The 24,614-nt window shown below is 48.7% G+C and overlaps 2 protein-coding genes across 6 annotated transcripts in view; both read left to right on the forward strand.

Moving 5' to 3' along the window:
* Positions 1–2,649: 2,649 nt before the first annotated feature.
* On the forward strand, positions 2,650–9,596 carry QARS1 (glutaminyl-tRNA synthetase 1). Its single transcript, XM_066244870.1, has 24 exons — positions 2,650–2,797; positions 2,910–3,057; positions 3,405–3,514; positions 3,660–3,735; positions 3,958–4,022; positions 4,594–4,647; positions 4,785–4,845; positions 5,182–5,253; positions 5,361–5,446; positions 5,624–5,710; positions 6,122–6,221; positions 6,336–6,414; positions 6,496–6,604; positions 6,692–6,822; positions 6,907–6,999; positions 7,105–7,242; positions 7,672–7,759; positions 7,848–7,991; positions 8,076–8,180; positions 8,349–8,441; positions 8,562–8,689; positions 8,779–8,845; positions 8,920–9,045; positions 9,462–9,596. The coding sequence occupies exons 1-24, from the start codon at positions 2,681–2,683 to the stop codon at positions 9,510–9,512; spliced, it is 2,328 nt and encodes a 775-aa protein (XP_066100967.1). The 5' UTR covers positions 2,650–2,680; the 3' UTR covers positions 9,513–9,596.
* Positions 9,597–10,496: 900 nt separating this feature from the next.
* Positions 10,497–24,614, forward strand: part of QRICH1 (glutamine rich 1) — a 46,966-nt gene continuing 32,848 nt past the window's right edge. Inside the window, exons 1-3 of one of the 5 annotated variants that reach the window (XM_066244825.1) lie at positions 10,497–10,905; positions 12,230–12,289; positions 21,733–22,062. In XM_066244825.1, coding sequence (XP_066100922.1) covers positions 21,754–22,062 — 309 coding nt within the window. In that variant the 5' untranslated portion in view covers positions 10,497–10,905; positions 12,230–12,289; positions 21,733–21,753. Of the gene's footprint in view, positions 10,906–11,248; positions 11,674–12,229; positions 12,290–21,732; positions 22,063–24,614 lie in introns of those variants that run through there. The other 4 variants (XM_066244826.1, XM_066244828.1, XM_066244827.1 and 1 more) reach the window with 4 other exon arrangements.

The following is a 24,614-nucleotide window of genomic DNA, read 5'->3' on the forward strand; positions in this document are numbered from 1 at the left end:
TTGATGGCCTTGGTGAGGTACCTAGAGAGCTGGGTATGAGATCTTGCAGAGATGGAATTGCCAAGCTGGGAGCTAGTGCTGGTGTATTGCTGGGGGCCTATGCGGCATGGGCTACAACAGCATTGTACTGGCTCTGCACTGTGTGCAGCCCCAAGTGTCTGGGTACTGGCGGTCTACGTGTGCTGGATGCGCTGATCAAGGGGCACTGTCTATCCCTGACCACAGCCCAGCTGCTGCTAATCCTGCCACACTACCCTTCTGTATTTTTTTACAGCGACAGAGAGAGAGTCAGAGAGAGGGATAGATAGGGACAGACAGACAGGAACAGAGAGAGATGAGAAGCATAAATCATCAGTTTTTCATGTTGACACCTTAGTTGTTCATTGATTGCTTTCTCATATGTGCCTTGACCGAGGGCCTTCAGCAGACCGAGTAACCCCTTGCTCGAGCCAGCAACCTTGGGTCCAAGCTGGTGAGCTTTTTGCTCAAACCAGATGAGCCCGCGCTCACACTGGTGACTTTGGGGTCTCGAACCTGGGTCTTTCCGCATCCCAGTCCGACGCTCTATTCATTGCGCTACTGCCTGGTCAGGCTCTCTTTGGTTATCTTTTAAAAAAATTTTTTTAGGCCCTGGCGGGTTTGCTCAATGGTAGAGTGTTGGCCTGGCATGCAGGAGTCCTGGGTTCGATTCCCGGCCAGGGCACACAGGAGAAGCACCCATCTGTTTCTCCACCTCTCCCCCTCTCCTTCCTCTCTGTCGCTCTCTTCCCCTCCCACAGCCAGGGCTCTATTGGAGCAAAGTTGGCCTGGGCACTGAGGACGGCTCCATGGCCTCCACCTCAGGTGCTAGAATGGCTCTGGTTGCAACAGAGCAACACCCCCTGGTGGGCATGCCGGGTGGAACCTGGTCGGGTGCATATGGGAGTCTTTCTGACTGCCTCCCCGTTTCCAACTTCAGGGAAAAAAAAAGAAAAAAAAATTTTTTTTTTAATTGATTTTAGAGACAGGAAAGAGGAGGGAGAGAGAGAGAAACATTGATTTGTTGTTCCACTTACTTATACATTCATTAGTTGACTTTTTTTTTTCATTAGTTGACTCTTGTATGTGCCCTGACTAGGGGTCAAATCTGCAACTTGGGTGTATTGGGACAACGGTCTAACCAAATGAGTCACTCAGCCAGGGCTCCTTGGTCATTTTTTTATTTTCCTGGAAGTAATGCCAGGGGCTCATGCAAGCAAGCCAGCTGCCTGGGCTGGGCCCCTACACCTTCAGAGTTCTGCTCTGTGCAAGACATAGGGCTCCACAGAACTGGCTGCCCTGTCATTGCCACTTGCTGCATTCTTGGTAGCAGTGGTGGGGCTACTGCCTCATCACATGACATGAAGCCATACAGTCCACAGGGTAGGGTGCCCTGAGGTCAGGGGAGGGTTAGGGGGCTATCACCAGACCTGTAGGAGTCAATGATGGTGCTGTAATAAATCCTTTGGTGGTATCAGGTACAGAGAAAACAGTGGCAGTGACTCTTCATCATAGGCATCTCTGTAATGGGCCAGGCACCTATAGCTGTGAACTCAGCACAGGGCTAGTGTGACTGTGGCTCTGCTTCTTGGTGCCTGTGGCACCACTGCACTGTATCCCCTGCTTAATGCCTGCACCTGGCCTTGGCTGGGCATTAGGCTTGGGCCAAGGGGCTACTGGGAGGTGGGAAACCCCCAGGTATAGGACTGGACCTGGACACTGATGCAATGCATGGCCCTGAGCAGAACGTGGCGTTTGGTCATCGTGTGGGACCCAGATGTAGGCCCAGAAATGGAACCTGGGCATCAGTGGGATATGGCCACAAAGCAGGACACAAAATATGGATACAGACTATAGCCAGGATCCTGCCCAGTCCTTGAAGGGCCAGGGGTAATAGCAACACCAAGGCCTCCAAAACCCTGAGTTCCAATCCAAATTTGGGGATATCTTCACCACCCCACCACCAGCAGCTCCAGTCCACAAAGAAAATGAGAGACTGTGGACAGACCCCGAAGCACAATCACCATCATCATGAAGTTCTGCCCCATCGTATCCCAATTTCAATAAAATATCCTGTCAAATGTCTGTCGATAGCTTTCAAGGTTTAATTTGCTTGTGGTTTTCGCGACAACTGCATGCTTTGGCTCAGAGGATAAGTGTGCCAAGATTTTAAAACAAATCATCAACAGTACTTCTGCTAAGTTCCCAAACCTCTCCCTCTTTGGGCCAGGTGTGTCCCGGTGAGCGCCCAAAAAGCGCCAGTCTTAACGGGGTCCCTTGATTGGCCATTCCGCACGGTCTCTGCGCTGGAGTCTTAACCGGATTTCCAGGGCTTCATTTTGCTGTTATTTCCATGACAACTCCAAAAAGCCGTGACTTAAAGACGCAATAGGGACGAAGAGCAAAGGGCCATGCTTGCGTCAGCCTCCCGCCCCTTCAACTGACACGCAGCGCAGAGACGGAAATAAAGCATCCGGAAAGGCCAGTCTGGCCGCACTCTGTCATTTAAATGGCGCCGACAACCTTGAAGAGTCCCGCCCCCTCCCGCCAAAGAAGGGTTTCATTGGCTCTCCCAGGAAGCTTCCCTCTCCTATTGGTCAGTGGGCTAACGTCAAAGTGCAATGGGCCCTGAAGTTTTCTTTTGATTTCCGGTGTCCCTGCCATGGCGACTGTAGATTCCCTGTCGCTTTTCACTGGCCTCGGCCTGAGCGAGCACAAGGCCCGCGAGACGCTCAAGAACACGGCTCTGAGCGCGCAGCTGCGCGAGGCGGCGACCCAGGTGCGAGCCCCTCTTCCTTGGCCCAGGATGCTGATCCCGATCTCTCCACTCTGCATCGCGTGTGCCTTTCTCACTGACGGTGGGGCTTCTTTCCTGACCACTCTGACTCCAGGCACAACAGACTCTGGGCTCCACCATCGACAAGGCTACCGGGACCCTGCTATATGGCTTGGCCTCCCGACTCAGGGATCCCCGGCGTCTGTCTTTCCTCGTGAGCTACATAGCCAATAAGAAGATCCACACCGAGACCCAGCTGAGCGGTGAGGTCCCCGCCTGTCCTGCCACTTCTACCTTCTACCCCTAAGCCAAGGCCCGTTTCTGCCAAGACCCCCAGTATTTAAACGCCTAGTTCTGCCCTCCTCTGTAAGTCAGGCCTGGCACTGAAGGATGGAGAGGGCCACCTCCTGTCTGGAGAACTGTGCGGGTCTGGGGAAGAGCCGCCCTCACAACACATGGCTTCTCTTCTGGGGCCCCAGGGCTGCTTTAAGGTGGTACAAGGCTTAACGTCCCAGAAGGCCAAGCTGTAATTGGTATTTCGTGGGATTAGGGTCCTGTCTACTTCTCTTGGAGCTGAGATGCCACAAACTCATTGGCTCTCTTTTCTCAGCTGCCCTGGAGTATGTGAGAAGTCATCCCCTGGACCCCATTGACACCGTAGACTTTGAGCAAGAATGTGGTGTGGGCATCATGGTGACTCCAGAGCAGATCGAGGAGGCTGTGAGTCCTTCCCCAGGCATCAGGTTGCCTCCTTAGTTCTGACCCTAGAGAGGAGTGGCTCCGCTTCCCCACCCAGGAAGGCCCAGAGTGAGGGTGGGCTTCTGAAGAACACTTTTCCTGACCCACTTGGTTCGGCTTTCTACAGGTGGAGGTTGCTATAAATCGGCACCGGCCCCAGCTCCTGGTGGAGCGTTATCATTTCAACATGGGACTGCTGATGGGTGAGCAGGGCCGAGGGATGGGACTGTGCAGTTCTCTCTGGTCATGCCTTCACTTCTGGGTGTGGTGAGAGGGAGGTGGGGAGAAGTAGGAGCACCTTAAAAAAAGTGGTGTGGCTGTGCCTAGGCTTTGGTTCCTGAGGTCAGCCTGGACCTTCTCTTGGGAAAGAGAGTGGGAAGTGCCCTCCTTTGCTTTTCTGCAGCTCCTTGTGCCCATGTTTCTAGGAGAGGCTCGGGCTGTGCTCAAGTGGGCAGATGGCAAAATGATCAAGCATGAAGTGGACATGCAGGTTGGTGCCTCCTTGAGCATAAGCAGGCAAGGACCCTGCCATGGACAAGATCTAGAGTCCACTGAAGGATAAATGGGGGTTGGGGAAGGAGACCCTGTCCTGCTGACGAATAATAAAGCTTGGTGTGGAGGAGGCAGTACTTGGGTCGGCAGTGAAAGACTTGGGCCTCTGGGTTGATCCTAATTTTGAATGAGTCACTTTACAATGAACCTCAGTTTCCTTGGTTTGTAAATAGAGGTAGCTTTCACCTTAAAGATGAGCATCTTCACTTAGGGTGGTGGCAGAGAATCACAAAAGGATGATGGCTGATAGATTGATCTTGTTGCTTGGCCCACAGGTCCTCTCTAAACATAGTTTTTGTTACCTGAAACCAGTATGTACCCTCAACAGGCAAAGAGCATTTGAGGTCAGCAGGACCATGTGAGGAGCAGAGATGAGATGGGATAGGTAGATTTTTCAAGGTGGTGCTGTTAGACAGGCCAGAAAGTCCTTAATGGGGTGCGCAGGGTCAATCAGGGGCTCCTGGAAAGAAAACAGTCCTGTCCCAGGCCTAACTCTGGTCTCTGCCCAGGTCCTCCACCTTCTGGGGCCCAAGACGGAAACTGATCTGGAAAAGAAGCCCAAGGTAGCTGAGCATGGTCTTGGGTCCCTGGGTTTGAGGTGGTGTGGGGTGAAACTTCAGACTGGGAAAGGAAGTATCTGACTCCAGCGATCCCAAGACCCCACCCAAGAGAGACCCTGACCCAGTTTCTGGGCTTTTAGGTGGCAAAGGCTCGGCTGGAGGAAACAGACAGGAGAACAGCCAAGAATATGGTGGAGAATGGTGAGAGGCTTGAGATTCCTATCACATTCATTCAATTCCCTGATTCTGGGCTGTCCATCTGATGGGGCCTTGTCCCCTCAGGCCATGTCTTGCACAATACCCTGCCTTCTGCTGTAAGACTGGAAGTCTTGGTATTTCCTTTGTTCTCTTTACACAGAGACTGGCCTGAGGTGGCCTGAGAAGTCTGGCTCTGTATCTCTAGTATCCGTGGTTGAGGGACGAGGGGCCTGTTGGGTTCTCTCTGGTTGCAGGATATTAGTATTGACAGGCGTCTCCCTGAGCTACACCTGGTAGCTGTGTCCAGAGGATCAGTTTTTCTTGGTCCCTTCTGTGCAGGTGAGGTTGCTGGCCAGACCCTGTCTCTGATGGAGCAGCTCCGAGGGGAGGCGCTTAAGTTCCACAAGCCTGGTAAGCAGGCAGGGCAGAACTGGAGAGCTGGATCTTGACAGCCAGGCCCCTAGGATGGGCAGCCATGGCCTGCAGCCTGGTCCTCAGGTTCATTCTGGTCCTGGCAGGTGAGAACTATAAGACCCCGGGTTATGTGACCACTCCACATACCATGGATCTACTGAAGCAACACCTGGAGATCACTGGGGGACAGGTGCGTAGGAGTATGGCCAGGCAAGCTAGTGCCATCAGCATTTGCCTGGGGGCCTGAGCTGCCTCCATATTGTGCCATTTCACCTATCACCATGGCCTGACTGAGCAAGGGTGTCGGTTCCTTCAGAGTAGTCTGAGCTCTGACCTCATCCCTCTGCTCCCCTTCCCCTTACCTCAGGTACGTACCCGGTTCCCGCCAGAACCCAATGGAATCCTGCACATTGGACATGCCAAAGCCATCAATTTCAACTTTGGCTACGCCAAGGTGAGTGTGTGTCCGGGAACCTCAGATGACCACTGATGACCACTTGCTGCCACCATGACGGGATACCAGAGGGGTGTTCTGTCTCCCCTGCTTTCCTCGAATGTGCCCAGAGCAGACAGAGGGCATGGAGGGGAACCCCACGTCTCAGATACCTAAGAGTCCTCTGGGTTCATTAGGAAAAAGCTCTTATGTGAGGCAGGGAGTTCAAATTTGAGGGAATTCCCAGTGAAACCTCTCCTATACCAAATTGGTATAAGAGGTGCCCTTGTTTAGGGCATCTAGATACAGGAAGATGAGTGAAACTCTCGAAGACGTCTCCATTTCTGACATGGAAGAGCTCTGAGGTTGTTCCAATTTGATGAACTGAACTCCGTTGCTAATGGGGAGCTCACAGAACTGCGACTCTCCTAGGCCAACAATGGGATCTGTTTCCTGCGCTTTGACGACACCAACCCTGAGAAGGAGGAAGCAAAGTTCTTCACTGCCATCCATGACATGGTGGCCTGGCTGGGTATGGGCTGAGCAAGGCCTGGGCAGAGTTGGTGGTCAGTGAGCCTCTCCTTGGGCCATGGCAGGGTATTGGGTGTCCCTGACTGGTTGCTTATACTGTCTTGTTTTGCCCCAGGTTACACACCTTATAAGGTGACATATGCCTCTGATCACTTTGACCAGCTATATGCCTGGGCTGTAGAGCTCATCCGCAGGTGAGACCAGGGCCATGATGTGGAGACAGGCAGGCTGACCAAGACACAGCCATGTTGGGTACTCATGCTGTTTCCCCATAGGGGCCAGGCCTATGTGTGCCACCAGAGAGGAGAGGAGCTCAAAGGCCACAGCCCTCTGCCCTCGCCCTGGAGAGACCGTCCCAGAGAGGAGTCCCTGCTGCTCTTTGAGGTGGGGCTGGTGGGGCTGGGCAGGCCAGGAGGTCAAGGATGAGATGCCCCTGTGCTGAGAGGCAGCCTCAGCCCTTGTTCCCCTCAGGCAATGCGCAAGGGCAAGTTTGCGGAGGGCGAGGCCACGCTGCGGATGAAGCTGGTAATGGAGGACGGCAAGATGGACCCTGTGGCCTATCGAGTCAAGTATACACCGCATCACCGCACAGGGGACACCTGGTGGGTGTGAGCATGGGGTGGGTTGGTGGCCCATTTGTAGGGCAGATGGGCTGGATGCCGGGGCCCACTACCTGTGCCCTGCAGGTGCATCTACCCCACTTATGACTACACCCACTGCCTCTGTGATTCCATCGAGCACATCACCCACTCACTCTGCACCAAGGAATTCCAGGCCCGGTGAGGGAGTGGAGCCCACGGGGTGGGCAAGGCCGATGGGATTCCAACAGCCCTCCCTGGGGTTTCTCCTTGGTTGGAGGTCCTGACTCGACCCTCTCAACCCAGACGCTCTTCCTACTTCTGGCTGTGCAACGCGTTGGACGTCTACTGCCCTGTGCAGTGGGAGTATGGCCGCCTCAACCTGCACTATGCAGTTGTCTCTAAGAGGAAGATTCTCCAGCTCGTGGCAGCTGGTGCTGTGCGGTAAGTGTAGTTGTTGTTCAACTCTTTTTAAACACTAATTTTTATTTATTTATTTATTTTTACAGAGGCAGAGATAGACAGGGACAGACAGACAGGAATGGAGAGAGATGAGAAGCATCAATTATTAGTTTTTCGTTGTGACTTCTTAGTTGTTCATTGATTGCTTTCTCATATGTGCCTTGACCACGGGCCTTCAGCAGACAGAGTAACCCCTTGCTGGAGCCAGCGACCTTGGGTCCAAGCTGGTGAGCTTTGCTCAAACCACGTGAGCCATCGCTCAAGCTGGCGACCTCGGGGTCTCGAACCTGGGTCCTTCCGCATCCCAGTCCGATGCTCTATCCACTGCACCACCACCTGGTCAGGCGTTGTTCAACTCTTTAAAAGTTGGTGGTACCAGTGGCATAGGTCTCATGACTTCCTTGCCCTCAGGGACTGGGATGACCCACGACTCTTCACGCTCACAGCCCTCCGCCGGCGAGGCTTCCCACCCGAGGCTATCAATAACTTTTGTGCTCGGGTATGACCCTGTGGGCTGGGCGGGCATGTGGGAGCAAGCACAGCGGTCTGTGGTTGCGGCTTTCACCGACACTGCTCTTTCCTCTTAGGTGGGGGTGACAGTGGCACAGACCACAATGGAGCCACATCTGCTAGAAGCCTGCGTGCGTGACGTACTGAATGATACAGCGCCACGGGCCATGGCCGTGCTGGAGCCATTAAAGGTCATCATCACCAACTTTCCTGCTGCCGCGGTAGGTCTGCTTCTGTGTGTGTGTGTGCTGGTGTAGGGCCGCTCTAGTGCCGAGTGTGACTCAGACACCCATTCTTCCCTATAGACTTTGGACATCCAGGTGCCCAACTTCCCAGCTGATGAGACCAAGGGCTTCCATCAGGTTCCTTTTGGATCCACTGTCTTCATTGAGAGCACTGACTTCAAGGAGGTGAATGGGAGGGACGGAAGGTCCTGTTTGCTGCTCAGCCCACTTCTGAGGTCCATCTAATTCCTGCTTCAGACGAACCAAAACCTGCCAACACAGGGTTGGGGGAGAAGCCTCTTGTACCTTTCCAACCCTTGCAGCCTCTGTGGCCACCCTATTTCCTATCTCTAGGAACCCGAGCCCAGCTATAAGCGCCTGGCATGGGGCCAGCCTGTGGGCCTGAGACATACAGGATACGTCATCGAGCTGCAGCAAGTTGTAAAGGTGAGAGCCAGCTGTAGCCTTCCCACCACAGTGCCTGCTGGGGTGAGGATCTGGGTGCAGCCTGCAGTCCTGTTAGTGCTCCCAAGGTCTGATTGCAGGCCTTTCCCTTTTGACTAAAAGGGCCCCAGTGGCTGTGTTGAAAGTCTGGAGGTGACTTGCAGAAGGGCAGATGCTGGAGAAAAGCCCAAGGCTTTTATTCACTGGGTATCACAGCCTCTGACGTGTGAGATTCGCCTCTATGAGCGACTGTGAGTAACAGCAGGGTTGGGGACAGGTAGAAGGTGGGCATTTCCTGCTGTGCTGCCCAGCTGGAGTCTGACCTTCACTCTGGCTGTAGGTTTCAGCACAAGAACCCTGAGGATCCTGCTGAGGTGCCTGGTGGATTCTTAAGTGACCTGAACCCGGTAGGCCCATGGGGTATAGGGTGAGGATGGTGGGCCTCACTGACTGGATGGCCATCTGAGTTCCCTGCCTGCAGGCATCGCTACGAGTGGTGGAGTCAGCATTAGTGGATTGCTCTGTGGCCCTGGCAAAGCCCTTCGACAAGTTCCAGTTTGAGCGGCTTGGCTACTTCTCCGTGGATCCAGACAGCCACCCGGGACAGGTGCCTGAATTTACCTGCCTGGCCTTTCCACAGCGACAGTGGTGCCTTCCATTCATTGTGCCAAGTGCTTTGCCTACATTCCCTGAGTTAATCTTCACCACCTGAGGTGGCATTCACATTCTACTGATGAGGAAAGAGGCTCAGGGATTAAGTCCATGCACAAAAGTTTGTATGGACCTGCCTTTCTTACTCCTCAAGGTCATAGGAACTGTTCTAATCCTTGTAAGATGGAGGCCCAGAGCCATCCAGCCCCTTATCCAGGGTCATAAAGTTACTGAGAACCTGAGTCTCTTGACCCTCAGCACCTCTGGGATGACTGAGCTGAGGGTGGGGGTTGGTATCTGTGGTCAAGTCCACCATGGGCCTCCTGGCCTAGTTTTGGCTTGGTGGTCATTCTTCCCCTCTCTGCCCAACAGCTTGTCTTCAACCGAACCGTTACACTGAAGGAGGACCCAGGAAAGGTGTGAACTGGAAGCCCAATGGTCCTACCTCATCCTTCTGGAGCATAGGGGTACCCAGACTCCATGTTAATAAAGAACAGCTAAATCCCCTTTGGAGTGTTACTTGTCTGTTGTCCCAGCACCTGAGGGCCTTAGGGATGTGCTAGGGGGTGGGGGTGGAGGTAAGGATGCACTGCCAACAACCACTGGTGCATTTCTTGTTCAAGGGCAGGGGCCCGGGCCTGATTCCATATTCTCTACATCTGGTCTGAGGGGATGGTGGTGGGCCCTGGGGTGCAGCTCCACTGTTAGGAACCCTGAGCCAGGGGGTCTGGGAAGTTTGTGCCTGCCTGCATGTGTAGGTAGATGGAGAGAGGCCAGGCTCCCTGTCCCAATTAGTCAGTAAATGACTGAGTGCCTACAATGTGCCAGGTACAGCGAGAAGAGGAAGGTAGAGAATGACCAGGCACTGCGCAGGAGAGGTCTCCCTGAGGCCTGGAAGAGGTTGGAGGAGGCTCCTGGCCCAGCCGGGGCTTCAGAAGACTCCTTTCAGGAAGTGGCTCCTGCAGGAAACCCCAAGGACTAGGGAGGGATACGTTGCCAGTGCGGAGGAACAGGTGCAGAGGCCCAGAGGCCTTTTAAAGAGAATATGGCAGATTGGTTTCCCTCTAGGACAGCATGGGCTACTGCTGAAGCCGGCGTGTGCCTGCAGCTTTAACACCCCCTCCACATTTTCCATGTATACAAACACCAGGCGACCAGAGGCCCGCTTTAAGGTGGACTGGGCTGCGGAGGGCTGAATTAGAAAGGCATAAGATAGGGGGGTTAAGGAGGGTCCCAGATGCTAGGGACACACTGAGGCGAGTATCCACTGGCGTCCCAGGTGGAACATGGCTACAGCGCCGGGCAAAGGCCAAGAATTGTGGGGGCGACCTTAAGCGAGAGGCAGAGCCCCGCCCCGTGTGTGTTTGCGCCACCGAAGGAGGCTCGGGAAGGCAGCAGAAGTTGGTTCCAGAGAGCAAACCTCGAGCCCCAACCTACCCCCGACTCCAAGGCTAGGCCGATGTCCGGCCCTGGCTCCGCCCCGGTTGAAGGAGCATTCGAGGGCGGGGCGCTCTGCCTTACACCTAAATTCTCGCTGCTCCTGCAGTTACAGGCCTGGCCTACCTACTCAGCAGAAGCGTTCCCTTTAAGTCTGGTCAGGAGAAGCCTCAACTCTCGCGGGATCCGACCCTCGGATTATCGCGAGAGAAGCACTCGCCACCCATTGGTTGTGAGGGTTGAATGTAAGATGGCGCCCAGGGAGCTGTGAGGGGAAAATCCTGTCGGTCTTGGAGCGGCGACGGCAGAACCGGGCCCCCGAGCGGTGCGGCGGGGCCGGCGGGTAGAGCGGCAGCGGCGGCGGCGGCAACGTCGCCGGGTGAGGGCTCCAGAGGGGGCAGGGATGCGGCGAGGCTGCGGGCCTGAGACAGCGGGCCCACCCCACACAACGGCAGGCGGGCGGAGGCGGGCGGACCGCTGCCTCTGGGCCCAGGAGACCTTGGGGCGGCTCCGGAGCGGAGAATGTCCCTGGGCTCGCGTGCTCCCGCCCTTTCGGTGGGGGAGGAGCGGGTCGGATATCGGGTGGGCGCGGCGCGCGAACGCGCCCGGCTGGACCTGTTTATGCGCGCGGGAGCGCGCGCGCTGTGCGGCCCCTCCAGGTGCGCGTGGCCGCTGACGTGCGCGTCCCCGCCTGGGAGATCGGTTTCTAGAGCTTCGGCCCGTGGGCAAGAGTGGCTTTCGGGGGCGCGCGCCTTGCTGTTGGGTGGAGGCGCCTGTGCGAGAGCGCGCAGGACACCCCTGTTGCGGAGACAGGCGGCGGGCGGGAGGTTAGCAATGTGAGGAAGGTTGCGGGTTGGGCCCTTCCTGCTCTGGTGACGTCCCCGGTCCGCTCGGGAGAAACCAGCCGGCTTTGCGATCTGACTAGCAGCCGCTCTTCTGCGAGGCGGGCGAGATTGCTTGTTCTCGAAGATTGCGGTGACCCGAGGCCCCTGTGCGGGGCGGGTGCTTCGGGAGAATGTCGCCCTGCTTCTGAAACCTCGTCCTTTGGTCTGTGCGGGCTGCGAGCCTCCTCGAGTTACTCCCCTGGCTCTGCTGCTGCTTTGTGCTGCGGAGGGAAGCTTAATCCTGGAAGGCCCTTTCTTCAGCGGTACTTGTCTTCATGTCACCAGAAAGTAATTCTTCCATAAGCGCAATTCATACACGTCACCTCTGTGCGCTCTGGAAGGGGATCCGCTTGTGTGGACAAAGTGAAACTACCCAAGCTCTAAAATGCCACTTGAAATGAATCCTTAGATGAAGGCTTCTCTGGATGGGAGGAACTTGTAGTCTGTTAGACTTAAGGACCCATTGTTACTTAGCCAAAAAGTTGCCCAGAACAAAATTGAACAACCTGAGAATCGGTGCTTTGCCATTTTTTTGTAGTTCCAAAATTCCCAGAAGAAATTCCTGAAATCTGACCGTGTATCACGGCAAGAGTCACTTTTGATACAGATTTAACCCCCCCCCCTCCTTTTTTTAACCCTACTACTTTGTTCTGGTAAGAGAGGAGTATAAGTTTAAGGAAAAAGAAGCTAAGAGTAAGTAAAATTAATCAAATTTGATGATGGGCGTAGTTCTTTATAATATACTGTATTTTAAGGACGAGGTTAAAATTTAAAAAGAGGCAGAGGATGGAAGGAACCTCTTTGTTCTATCTTCTTCAGAATGTTACAAGTCTTAAGAACTCAGGACAAGCAGCAGAAATACATGCAACATGGTGACTGGTGAGTTAAAATCGATCATATGCTGGAAATATGTGTGCAGTTTTTTCCCTGGTAATACTGAAACATTACAAATCCTGCCAATCATTTTGGGTGCTGTCTGCCAAAAAGTACTAGGCGCTGGAAAATTGAAGATGTGGGAGAACTGCATCTTTGAATCCAGCCACAATTTGCTGCTTTTCTCCTCTTAAAATGTAAGTCAGTGCAACTTTCAGGCTTTTAGCATGATAAGGCATCATCGGCTTACATAAATGGTTCACACTAAAGTGGTCAAGTTTATCTAGGATACACTTAAATTTTTAATATAGCTCTCAGGCCTGCTTGTATGATATCTGATTTTGTTGTTTGTAGATAATACTTTGTTCGTAAGCTCATTAACTACAATTTACCTATTAGATGTCCTGCTTCCAGTCCTCTGATGAATAATGTGTATACCTTTGTATGAACCTCTGCTTTTCCACGTCCTCTTTCCAGCTTTTGTTCCCATTTCAAACAAAAGATCGAATAGTAGTTGAAGTTTCTTATAAATTTGAATTGCTCCAAAAAGGTAACCAAAGTTAGTGGCTCAGTGTGGCTGTCCTCCATTATGACAGCTTCAAAATCAGGGCTTTCTTCCTTCAATTTGCATGCCTTCTTTTAATGTAGTGATCTGTGAGTTGTCCTTGACGTGCCATGCTTCTTGCTTGCCTACTTTTTAAATGGTCACCCTTTATCTGTAATGGTTTTTTATTAGCCTCAGATTGAGGTGTGCATGAACACCTGTTCTTTTCTGTTACTTTGCATTTAGTTGTCCTCATATTGTTACAGATGTTTTAAGTCCTCTCTAGCCTTCACTTAAATGCTTCATTTTTTTTCCTAAGTGTCATAGTGGATTGTGGTTTTTGATTGTAGCTGCATGAAGACATGCTAGATTAACCTCTTGCTTTGCTGAAAGAGGGAAAGAATTGTCTTTTGGTCTCACACTTTAGGCAAGGGCAAAACTGTAGGTGGAGCTGGTGGGCTGTGTCAGAAGTTTTTTTTTTCCCCACCTAAAAATTTGTGAAATATCTATGTAAATTCAGATGATTTGTATACAATTTAGTGAAAAATTTTAAAGTGAGCCACTGCTTAACTAACTACCACTTCTTCAAGAAATAGGACAATGCCAGTACCTCTGAATTGAACCTTTTGTGGGTACCTTTCTGATCATGGCTTTTCAACCCTTGGAGGCAATTACTTTTCTGACTTCTGTGATAATTATGTTCTTTATATATATATTTTTACTTTTACTACCTTGTATCTCTCAACAACATAGTTTTGTTTCACTTTTGGATTTTCGTATAAATGGAGTCATGCTGTATTTTTTGTTTTCCTCCTTTTAAACATTGTGTTTGTGAAAATTCGCATTGTGTGCAACTGTAGTTGATTATCGATTCTACTATTGATAGATATCTAGATTCCTTCTAGTTTGGGGCCGTTATTAACAATGCTGCCCTAGCTGGGTAGCTCAGTTGGTTAGAGTGTCGTCCTGATACACCAAGGTTGTGGGTATGATCCCTGGTCAAGGCATATACAAGAATCAACCAATGAATGCATACGTAAGTGGAACAACAAACCAATGTTTTCTCTCAAATCAGTAAATAGCCCTGGCCAGATAGCTTGGTTAGTTAGTGTCATCTCTATATGCAAAGGTTGCAAGTTCAGTCCCCAGCCACGGCACATATAGGAACAGATTGAAGTTTCTGTTTCTCTCTAAAATCAATAAATAAAAATTTTAAATCAGCCTGGCCTGTGATGGTGCAGTATATGAAGCATTGATCTGGAATACTGAGGTCGCTGGTTCAAGGCCCTGGGCTTGCCTGGTCAAGGCACATACGATAAGCAATCAATGAACACCTCAAGTGAAGCAACTATGAGTTGATACTTTTTGTTCACCCCCTCCTCCCCTCTCTGTAACATCAATAAATAAAACCTTTTCTCTTTTTTATTCAGTGAGAGGAGGGGAGGCAGAGACAGACTCCCACATGGCCCCAACCCAGATCTACCCAGCAAGTTCACTAGGGGGCAGTGCTCTCCCCATCTGGGGCCTTTCTTCATTGCCTAGCAACTGAGCCCTTCTTGGTTCCTGAGGCAAGGCCATGGAGCCATCCTCAGTGCCCAGGGCCAACTCTCTCCAAATGAGCCATGGCTGCAGGAGGGGAAAAGAGAGAGAGAAGTGAGAGGGGGAGGGGTAGAGAAGCAGGTGGGCACTTCTGTGTGCCCTGATCTGTAATTGAACCCTGGATATCTACATGCTGGGCCGATACTCTACCACTGAGCAAACTGGCCAGGGCCAAAATATTTTTTAAAAACTTAAAATCAGCCTGACCTGTGGTGGTGCAGTGGATAAAGCCTTGACCTGGAGTATTGAGGTTGTCAGTTCAAAACCCTGGGGTTGCCTGGTCAAGGCACATATGGGAGTTGATGCTTCCTGCTTCTCCCTCCTTTTTTCTCTTTCCCCCTCTTCCCCCTCCTCTCTCTAAAATAAATACAAAATATTTAAAATCAAATTTAAAAAATGCTACTATGAACATTCTAATACAAGTACCTTAGTATATGTGTGTATCATATAGATTTGGGGATAGAATTGCTGGGTCATATGGAGTGGATAATTTAAACTTGATAGATATTGCAAATGGTTGTGCCAATTTAGAGCCCATCAATCTTTGGTAAGAATGTAATTTAAATTCCTGGTTGAAAGTATGTTGTCCAAAAATAGAACCATAGTGAAATGTCCCTAAAGCAGGGGACATCTCTGGTAAAGGAATGGGGTAGATTAATGGCCCAATGGGGTAATTTCTATCACAAACCCTTATAGTGGGTTAATATCTTTAAGAATAGAAATATGACTCCCAATTTGCTGCCTTGAAACGACTCCTTATGTTAATTAGGACAAATGTGACAGCAATCCCTTAAAATGGAAAGTGACTTTCTTCCCATGTGAATGTGTTCTTCAAACTAGACTTAAGTTATGAGGAACCACAGCTGTTATAGATATGAGCCTTGAGAGGGTCCCAAGAACATGATTGTTGGGTAAACAGAAAGAGGCAAGGCTTTAAACTTTTTTTTGATTGATTGATTGATTGATTTTAGAGATAGAAAGAGAGAGAGAAATATCAATTTGTTGTTCCACTTACACTTTTTTTTTTTGTATTTTTCTGAAGCTGGAAACGGGGAGGCAGTCAGACAGACTCCCGCATGTGCCCGTCCGGGATCCACCTGGCACACCCACCAGGGGGCGATGCTCTGCCCATCCAGGGTGTCGCTCTGTCACGACTAGAGCCACTCTAGCGCCTGGGGCAGAGGCCAAGGAGCCATCCCCAGCGCCCGGGCCATCCTTGCTCCAATGGAGCCTTGGCTGCGGGAGGGGAAGAGAGAGACAGAGAGGAAGGAGACGGGGAGGGGTGGAGAAGCAGAAGCAGATGGGCGCTTCTCCTGTGTGCCCCGGCCGGGAATCGAACCCGGGACCTCCGCACACCAGGCCGACGCTCTACCACCGAACCAACTGGTCAGGGCCCACTTACACATTCATTGCTTGATTCTTGCATGTGCCCAGATGGGGGATCGAACCCACAACCTTGATGTATCAGGATGATGCTCTAAGCCAGTGGTCCCCAACCCCTAGGCCGCGGACTGGTACCGGTCCATGGGCCATTTGGTACTGGCGCACAGAGAAAGAATAAATAACTTACATTATTTCTGTTTTATTTATATTTAAGTCTGAACGATGTTTTATTTTTAAAAAATGACCAGATTCCGGCCCTGGCCGGTTGGCTCAGCGGTAGAGCGTCGGCCTAGCGTGCGGAGGACCCGGGTTTGATTCCCGGCCAGGGCACACAGGAGAAGCGCACATTTGCTTTTCCACCCTTCCGCCGTGCTTTCCCTCTCTGTCTCTCTCTTCCCCTCCCGCAGCCAAGGCTCCATTGGAGCAAGGATGGCCCGGGCGCTAGAGTGGCTCTGGTTGCAACATGGCGACGCCCAGGATGGGTAGAGCATCGGCCCCTGGTGGGCGTGCCGGGTGGATCCCGGTTGGGCGCATGCGGGAGTCTGTCTGACTGTCTCTCCCTGTTTCCGGCTTCAGAAAAATGAAAAAAAATAAAAATAAAAAATGACCAGATTCCCTGTGGTACATCCGTCTAAGACTCACTCTTGACGCTTGTCTCATAAGTTCGACAATTATATTTAAAAATACCACAGTTTTTATGCCAGTCGCTTAATTTTATTTTGTGCATTTATTCGTCCCACCCTAAAGGCCAGTCCGTGAAAATATTTTCTGACATTAAACCGGTCCGTGGCCCCAAAAAGGTTGGGGACCACTGCTCTAAGCAACTGAGCTTCCAGGGCAAGGCAGGGCTTTGAGGTAGCTCCCACTGTCTTCTGTTCCATCATATATTCAAGACCCACTCTGCATAGCTGCATGGGGAGACATGGAGAGGTATCAGATTTGAGGGGACCCAAGAAACGATGATTTCAGTAAGTACTTAGGTCTTCCCTTAGCATCTAAATAGAAAAGGGAAAGAAATTAGCAAACAGGCCAATAGAAGTGTAATATATAGAATGCTGCTTTAGGGTAACCTTTGTCCATGGTACCATCTTGTATTTTAGTGATAAAGTAATAAAATAATCATAACATTCATTATCTGAGGGCCTCCTGTGTCAGGCACTATGTTTAAGCTCTAATAGAAATAAGTACAGGGGAAATGCTAGTGATCAAGGTGTGCATATAAGAGCACACTTCTTGGGTCTGTTGTTGGGGAACTGGTTTGTCTATTGTTTTGCAAAGCAGCTATTTTTTTCCTCCATTGATTTGAGAAGGGGGGGAAGGGAGAGTGAGACAGACAGGAACAAAATAAGTTCTGTTCCTGTATGTTCCCTGACGAGGGATCAAACTGGCAACCTCTGTGCTTCATGGCAAAGCTCTGATGAACCACCAACCAAGCTAGGGCAAAGTAGCTATTCTTTTGTTTTGTTTTGTTTTTAGAAAGAGAGGAGGAGCAGGAAACATCAACTCATTGTAGTTGTTGCTTTTCATATGTGCCTTGACGGGGCAAGCCCAGGGTTTCTAACTGTGACTTCAGCATTCCAGGTTGATGCCTTACCCACTGCGCCACCACAGGTCAGGCACAAAGCAGCTATTCTTAAAGTATTCAGAAGCAAATGATTGTTTACAGACTCTCCTCTCTCCATTGAGCCCCAGAGTGTTTTCCCATCTCTCCTGTTTTTGACTCCCAGAAATGGGGAGTACTTGACTATCCCTCCCTCAACCGTCATGTCTTTTGTAAGTATTTTAATTAATGTTTACTGTGCCTCACCAAGTCTTTGTCTTGTTGCTAATTAAGAATCTTAGCCTGACCAGGCGGTGGCGCAGCGGATAGAGTGTTGGACTGGAATGTGGAAGACCCAGGTTCGAGACCCCGAGGTCACCAGCTAGAGCGAGGGCTCATCTGGTTTGAGCAAAAAGCTCACCAGCTTGAGCCCAAGGTCGCTGGCTTGAACAAGGGGTTACTCAGTCTGCTGAAGGCCCGCGGTCAAGGCGTGTATAAGAAAGCAATCAATGAACAACTAAGGTGTTGCAATGAAAAACTAATGATTGATCCTTCCCGTCTCTCTGTTCCTATCTGTCTGTCCCTGTCTATCCCTCTCTCTGACTCTCTCTGTGAAAAAAAAAAAAAAAAGAATCTTAGTTCTGCCTGACCAAGTGGTGGTGTAGTGGATAGTGCTTCAGCCTGGGACATTGAGGGCCCAGGGTCGAAACCCCAAGGTCACTGGCTTGAGCATGGGCTTGCTGGCTTGAGTGTGGTGGGATCATAGACATGACCCCATTGGTTACTGGCTTGAAGCCCAAGGTCTTGGCCCAGGGTTGTTAGCTTGAGCAAAGGGTTACTGGCTCAGCTGGAGTCCCCTGTTCAAGGCATGTATGAGAAGCAATCAGTGAACAACTAAAGTGCTGCAGCTGTAAGTTGATGCTTCTCATCTCTCTCCCTTCTTGTCTGTCTTGCTAAAAAAAAAAAAAAAGGAATCTTGTTCTTTTGGGGTTATAGAGAGTAGATTTATTGAGTTTACCCATTTCTCTTTCTATTATAAAGGCTCAGACTTATATGTCTTAATGAACAGCACCTTGAAAAATTAATAATCTTTGTTATTATGCAAGCTCTGGTACTTGATCGTCTTGTCTTTGAGTTTGAGCTTTTGAGGGAAAAATCATACTATGATCAACCAGAATTGTTTGTGTGTTAATGTTACTATGATAGAACCACTGTGCAAAATAATTTACTGGGGTTTTTTTTTGTCTGTTTAATACAAATTGTGGGAAATACGGGATAGTATTAAGAAGAAATTTAAGTCCTTTGATTCCACCACTCAGGCAGAAGTACTGTTAACATTTAGATGCATTTTTTGTCAGCTTTTTGTGCTTATTTATATAAATAAACAATACTAGAATATAGAAATACAATTGTATCTGCTCCTTTTCACACATAGGGTGTTTCTGTGTCATTAAATATGTATATATTTTTAAACCATTTTGTATTGGTGCAGAATGGCAAGAATCTTCCAGGTACTGACATGCTTTTTTTTTTTTTTTTTTTTTTTTCATTTTTTCATTTTTCTGAAGCTGGAAACGGGGAGAGACAGTCAGACAGACTCCCGCATGCGCCCGACCGGGATCCACCCGGCACGCCCACCAGGGGCGATACTCTGCCCATCCTGGGCGTCGCCATATTGCGACCAGAGCCACTCTAGCGCCTGAGGCAGAGGCCACAGAGCCATCCCCAGTGCCCGGGCCATCTCTGCTCCAATGGAGCCTTGGCTGCGGGAGGGGAAGAGAGAGACAGAGAGGAAAGCGCGGCGGAGGGGTGGAGAAGCAAATGGGCGCTTCTCCTGTGTGCCCTGGCCGGGAATCGAACCCGGGTCCTCCGCACGCTAGGCCGACGCTCTACTGCTGAGCCAACCGGCCAGGGCACTGACATGCTTTTTTAAAAGCTACTATGGCCTGACCTGTGGTGGCGCAGTGGATAAAGCGTTGACCTGGAATGCTGAGGTCACCGGTTCAAAACCCTGGGCTTGCCTGGTCAAGGCACATATGGGAGTTGATGCTTCCTGCTCCTCCCCCCTTCTCTCTCTCTCTCTTTCACTCTAACTCTCTCTCCTCTCTAAAATGAATAAATAAATAAATAAAATTTAAAAATAAATAAAAAAAATAAATAAAAGCTACTATGTTACAGAAATGTCTATGGAATCACACACTAAAAAGCATAGAAGCCAGACCTTCTTTATATGAATTTGGTGTGTGATGACAGTGGCATTTCAAATCAGTGGGCAAAGGAATTTCAATAGTTCAATAAATGATAAAAGGATAAATTATTTAGTCTTTGGGGAAAAAATTAGACATTTAGCTTATACTGTGCAGAATAAATTCTAAGTGAATCAAAGCATTATGTAAAATATGAAACTGTGAATTAAAAAAATGTAGGTGGAAAATGACCTGATCTTATGTAGGGAAGACTTTTTCTGAATTTAAAAACAAAGGACGAAACCATCACCACTGCCGACAATTGGTTTACGTTGTGTTTTTCATTTATTCACTGTCTGGTATAAAATATTTCAATATCTTTCTGAAGCTTTTTTTTTTCTAGCAGCACTTTTTTTTTTTTTTCAGTGAGAGGAGAGTAGGCAGACACTGTCTCCCCCATGGGCATGACTGAGATCATCTGGCAAGTCCACTAGGGGGCGGTGCTCGGTCCCTCTGGGGTATTGCTCTGTTGTTCAGGAGCCAGCTCTTAGCGCCTGAGGTGAAGGCCATGCAGCCGTCTTCAGTGCCCTGGGTCCAGTGGGCGCTTCTCCTACGTGCCCTAACCAGGAATCAACTTCCAAACGCCAGGTGGATGCTCTACCACTGACCAAACCAGCTAGAGCCAGAATTTTAACTTCTTTATGTTACATAGTGGCAAGTCTAGAAATACTCTGTAATGAGTCCACAGATAGAGATCTAAAGCTATGAAAGTGATGGTGACAAAAATAAAAATGTGATTGGCAGAGATTGGTGACAGGAAGGTGATTGAAACGCCGTATACTCACCATTCCTAAAGAACAGATCAGTGTTTATTTAAAATTGGTAGATCAAGAACCAATGGCAAAGCATTCTTAGCTGTTTTTATTTTTTAGTTTATAGCTTCCTATTGTATTTGAACATTTTTTCTTAGAAATTATACACTGAAAACTGAAGAAAGCTCTTTTTCTAGGAAGAAAAGGTGGTGCATTTCTCCTTTACCCAAGCCAAGGGGTTACTTGGTCTTCTGAAGGCCCGCGGTCAAGGCACATATGAGAAAGCCATCAATGAATAACTAAGGTGTTGCTACGCGCAACAAAAAACTGATGATTGATGCTTCTCATCTCTCCGTTCCTGTCTGAACCTGTCTATCCCTCTCTCTGACTCTCTCTCTGTCTCTGTAAAAAAATAAATTAAAAAATAAAAAATAAAAAGAATGGTGTGAAAGCATCAGTAGCAGGGCACTCAATCATCCATAGATATGATTGTCCCTCAGGTAATTATTATAATTAGGAGTTACTACCTTGCCCTGCAGATTAATTTTTAAGGTAAAGACCCCAATGGAAAACTTGTAGGATTTATTTCTGGTTTTTAGCAGTGACCTAATTATTTAAGACATTATTCAATTCCTTTCCCCACTTACTCTAATAATATTAATACTTATTAGCGCACTCTGTGTCAGATAATTTTTCTGAGTGCTTTACATATATTTAATCCTCATGTCAACTTTGTGAGATTGTTTTATCCCCATTTTACAGACAGGAAAAGTTAACTGACTGGCTCCAAAATCCATGTTCTTAATCAGTATCTATATTACAAAAGAATGTGAGCAGTATATGGCAAAGTGGAGTTCTGGGTGATTCTGATGGGAGGTGGAGAGAGAACCCATCTCCTGTCTCTTGGGTCTTGCCATAGCTAGGTAGTATACCTCTTTATTCACTGTAGGACGTAGTTGGCAGTGGAAATAGAACATGTCAGTGGGAATCCCTGCTCCTAGCTTCCTTGGTAGTCTTCTCTGTGATGGTCACACAGCAAGTTTGCATGTGACTTATTATCCAGTGCTTGGATCTGCAGAAAAAATAGGGTTGGCCTGGTGCTAGGTAGAGAATGTGTTTTTGGCCTGTTTCATTTAGTATTATGATGCATGCTTTTGTTTTTTGTCTTCAATGTGCTAGTTTGATTTTAGAAATATTTATAGAAACAATTTTCAGATACCATTAATTGAAAAAATAAGGTGGTATAATAAAACTTTACTTTGGATTCCAGATGTATACAGCTGCCCTGAGATTTCTACTCTGATGAAAGTGTGATTGGCCTGTTCATTTCCAGATATAAAAATAATAGCATAATTTTGACTTCTGGCCATTTATTTTATTACTAGGAATCCTAAGGACTCTACAATATGAATAATTCTCTGGAGAACACCATCTCCTTTGAAGAGTACATCCGAGTGAAGGCGCGGTCTGTCCCACAACACAGAATGAAGGAATTCCTGGACTCACTAGCCTCTAAGGGGCCAGAAGCCCTTCAGGAATTCCAGCAGACGGCGACCACTACCATGGTATACCAACAGGGTGGGAACTGCATTTACACAGACAGCACCGAAGTGGCCGGCTCTTTGCTTGAACTTGCCTGTCCAGTCACCACCAGTGTTCAGCCACAAACCCAGCAAGAACAGCAGATCCAGGTTCAACAGCCACAGCAGGTTCAGGTAAAAGGCAATGTTGAGGTGCATCCTATGTAATAGACTTTATTTGCCATCATGGTTTTGTTTATAGAAGCATCATATCTATGTATTGTGTCAGAGGTTATTTTCACTAAGAGGAATATTTTTGACTTTTTGAAACATTTTGCTTAACACAAAGGTTTTCATATTTTATAGTGAACACAGACTACAGATATTTGCAACCAAGGTAAATGGAGAAGACCATAGATTCTTGCTGTTTGCTTTGGAGACTTGGACATTATAGAAATGAGAGGTCTTCTGGGACTGGATTTGGATGTGACACAGCTAAGTGTGACTGCAGCTTCCCTTCTGTCTGTCACCCTGAGCAGATCAGGAACATAGGAGGATCATTACTAAAAGCATGATGTTTGGAACTTCTTTTAAAATGAAAAGACTGAGGCTGACTGGTGTTAGTGCAGTGGATTGAGTGTTAGCCTGAGACACTGAAGGCCTGGTTCAAACCCTGAGGTTGCCAGCTTGAGCACAGGGTTGCCACCTTCAGCGTGGAATCATCGACAAGAGACCAAGATCCCTGCCTTGACTCAAGGGGTCACTGGCTCTGCTTGAGCCCCCTGGTCAAGGCATGTATGAGAAGCAATGAATGAACAGCTAAAGTGAACCAGCTACAAGTTGATGGTTCTCACCCCCCCTCCCGCTTCTCTCTCCCCTTATGTCTCTATTAAAAAAACAAACAATGGAAAGGCTGATATATTTTAGTGATCTTTATCTAGTTGTATAGTTCCATGACTCACCTACAGATTTCTAGGTCTGCTTTTGCTCTTTATAAGCCTCAAGAAATAAGGCTAATTGGTAATAAGTTTACTGAAAGAGGAAAAACTAATACATTTGCTGAGATGGTAAAAGTTGATCTTTTTTGTGGTTTTTGCATTTCACTTTGCCCTTTATGCTTTTTCCACCAAGAAAATAGGAAAGGGCATGGAATGTGATGAAGAGACAGGACTGTGGAGAGGTGTCTGATGAAATAGAAGGGAACCATTTGCCTCTTGGGAATGCAAGTGGATATTTGGGAAGGACATGGCTCAGGGTTTAAGTCTGACTTGCCCTCTTATTAATGACATGATTTTAATTTTTTTTTTATAGATTTTAGATATAGGAAGGGAGAGAGTGAGAGAGAGACAGGAGCATTGATCTGTTCCTGTATGTGCCCTGGCCAGGAATTGAATCATTAACCTCTGTACTTGGGGTGATGCTCTAACCAGTTGAGCTATCTGCCCAGGGCATGATCTTAATCTTTTTAGCCCTAGTTTTTTCATTTGTCAGAGGGATAACATGATTTAGTGAGACTGAATGAGGTCATAGATAAGAAAGCATCCAGCACATGGAGGGACACAGTGGTTTGTTCTAGTTTTATAGGGAAGGGTATAGAAAAGGTAGATAAGAGAAGGCTGATTTTTTTTTTTTTTTTTAATAGGGACAGGCAGGCAGGAACGGAGACAGATGAGACGTATCAATCATCAGTTTTTTGTTGTAACATCTGTTATTCATTGATTGCTTTCTCATATGCGCCTTGACTGCGGGCCTTCAGCAGACAGAGTAACCCCTTGCTCAAGCCAGCAACCTTGGGTCCAAGCTGGTGAGCTTTTTGCTCAAGCCAGATGAGCCCACGCTCAAGCTGGCGACCTTGGGGTCTCGAACCTGGGTCCTCCGCATCCCAATCCAACACTCTATCCACTGCGCCACCGCCTGGTCAGGCAGAAGGCTGATTTTTTGGTTCAAGAAATTATTTTGCTGTTATTTACAGCTTGGACCTCCTTGTTCATAAGATTATAATGGTTTGGGATTTGGGTTTAAAGTGTTGTTTGAGACTTTATATTCAAGATGGCTGATTGAGATCACCTATTCACAAAACCCTTGTAAATGAAAGAAGACTATAACCATGAGATAGATTAAATATGGTAGACTCATAACATATTTCCCCCATTCTTTTTATTTATTTATTTATTTTTATTAAGTGAGAAGAGGGGAGGCAGAGAGACAGACCCCCGTATGTACCCCAACTGGGATGTGCCCCTCAAGCCCTCTAAGTGTGACACTCTGTGTAACATTCTGCTCATCTGGGCAGTTAATTACTCTATTGCTAGCGGAAGAAGTGTTTTTAGCTCCTGAGTTGGAGGCCATGGAGCCATCCTCAGTGCCTGGGGCCAACTATCTGGAGCCTTTGAACCATAGCTGCATAGAAAAGTGTGTGTGTGGGGAGGGTAGAGAAGCAGATGGACGCTTATCCTCTGTGCTGTGCCTGGGAATTGAACCCAGGACATCCACACGCTGGACTGATGTTCTACCACTCAGCCAAACAGCCAGGGCTTATTTTTTCCATTCTATGTGACGGAAAGGATACTTTTATTTATTTATTTATTCCCCCCCCCCCCCCAAAGTTAGAAGCAGGGATGCAGTCAGACTCCTGCATGTGCCCAATTGGGACCCACCCAGCATGCCCAGTAGAGGGTGATGCTCTGCCCATCTGGGGCGTTTCGTCATTGCAACGTGAGCCATTCTAGCGCCTAAGGAGGAGGTGA

The sequence above is a fragment of the Saccopteryx bilineata genome, chromosome 10, assembly GCF_036850765.1.
Source record: "Saccopteryx bilineata isolate mSacBil1 chromosome 10, mSacBil1_pri_phased_curated, whole genome shotgun sequence".
NCBI lineage: Eukaryota > Metazoa > Chordata > Mammalia > Chiroptera > Emballonuridae > Saccopteryx > Saccopteryx bilineata.

What these genes read in the sequence shown, in the direction of transcription:
- QARS1 (XM_066244870.1), top strand. Translation starts at nt 2,681, where the DNA reads ATGGCGACTGTAGATTCCCTGTCGCTTTTCACTGGCCTCGGCCTGAGC. An exon ending in CACCGCACAGGGGACACCTG is followed by an intron (nt 6,823 to 6,906) that starts GTGGGTGTGAGC and finishes TGTGCCCTGCAG; the next exon opens with GTGCATCTACCCCACTTATG. An exon ending in ACCAAGGAATTCCAGGCCCG is followed by an intron (nt 7,000 to 7,104) that starts GTGAGGGAGTGG and finishes CTCTCAACCCAG; the next exon opens with ACGCTCTTCCTACTTCTGGC.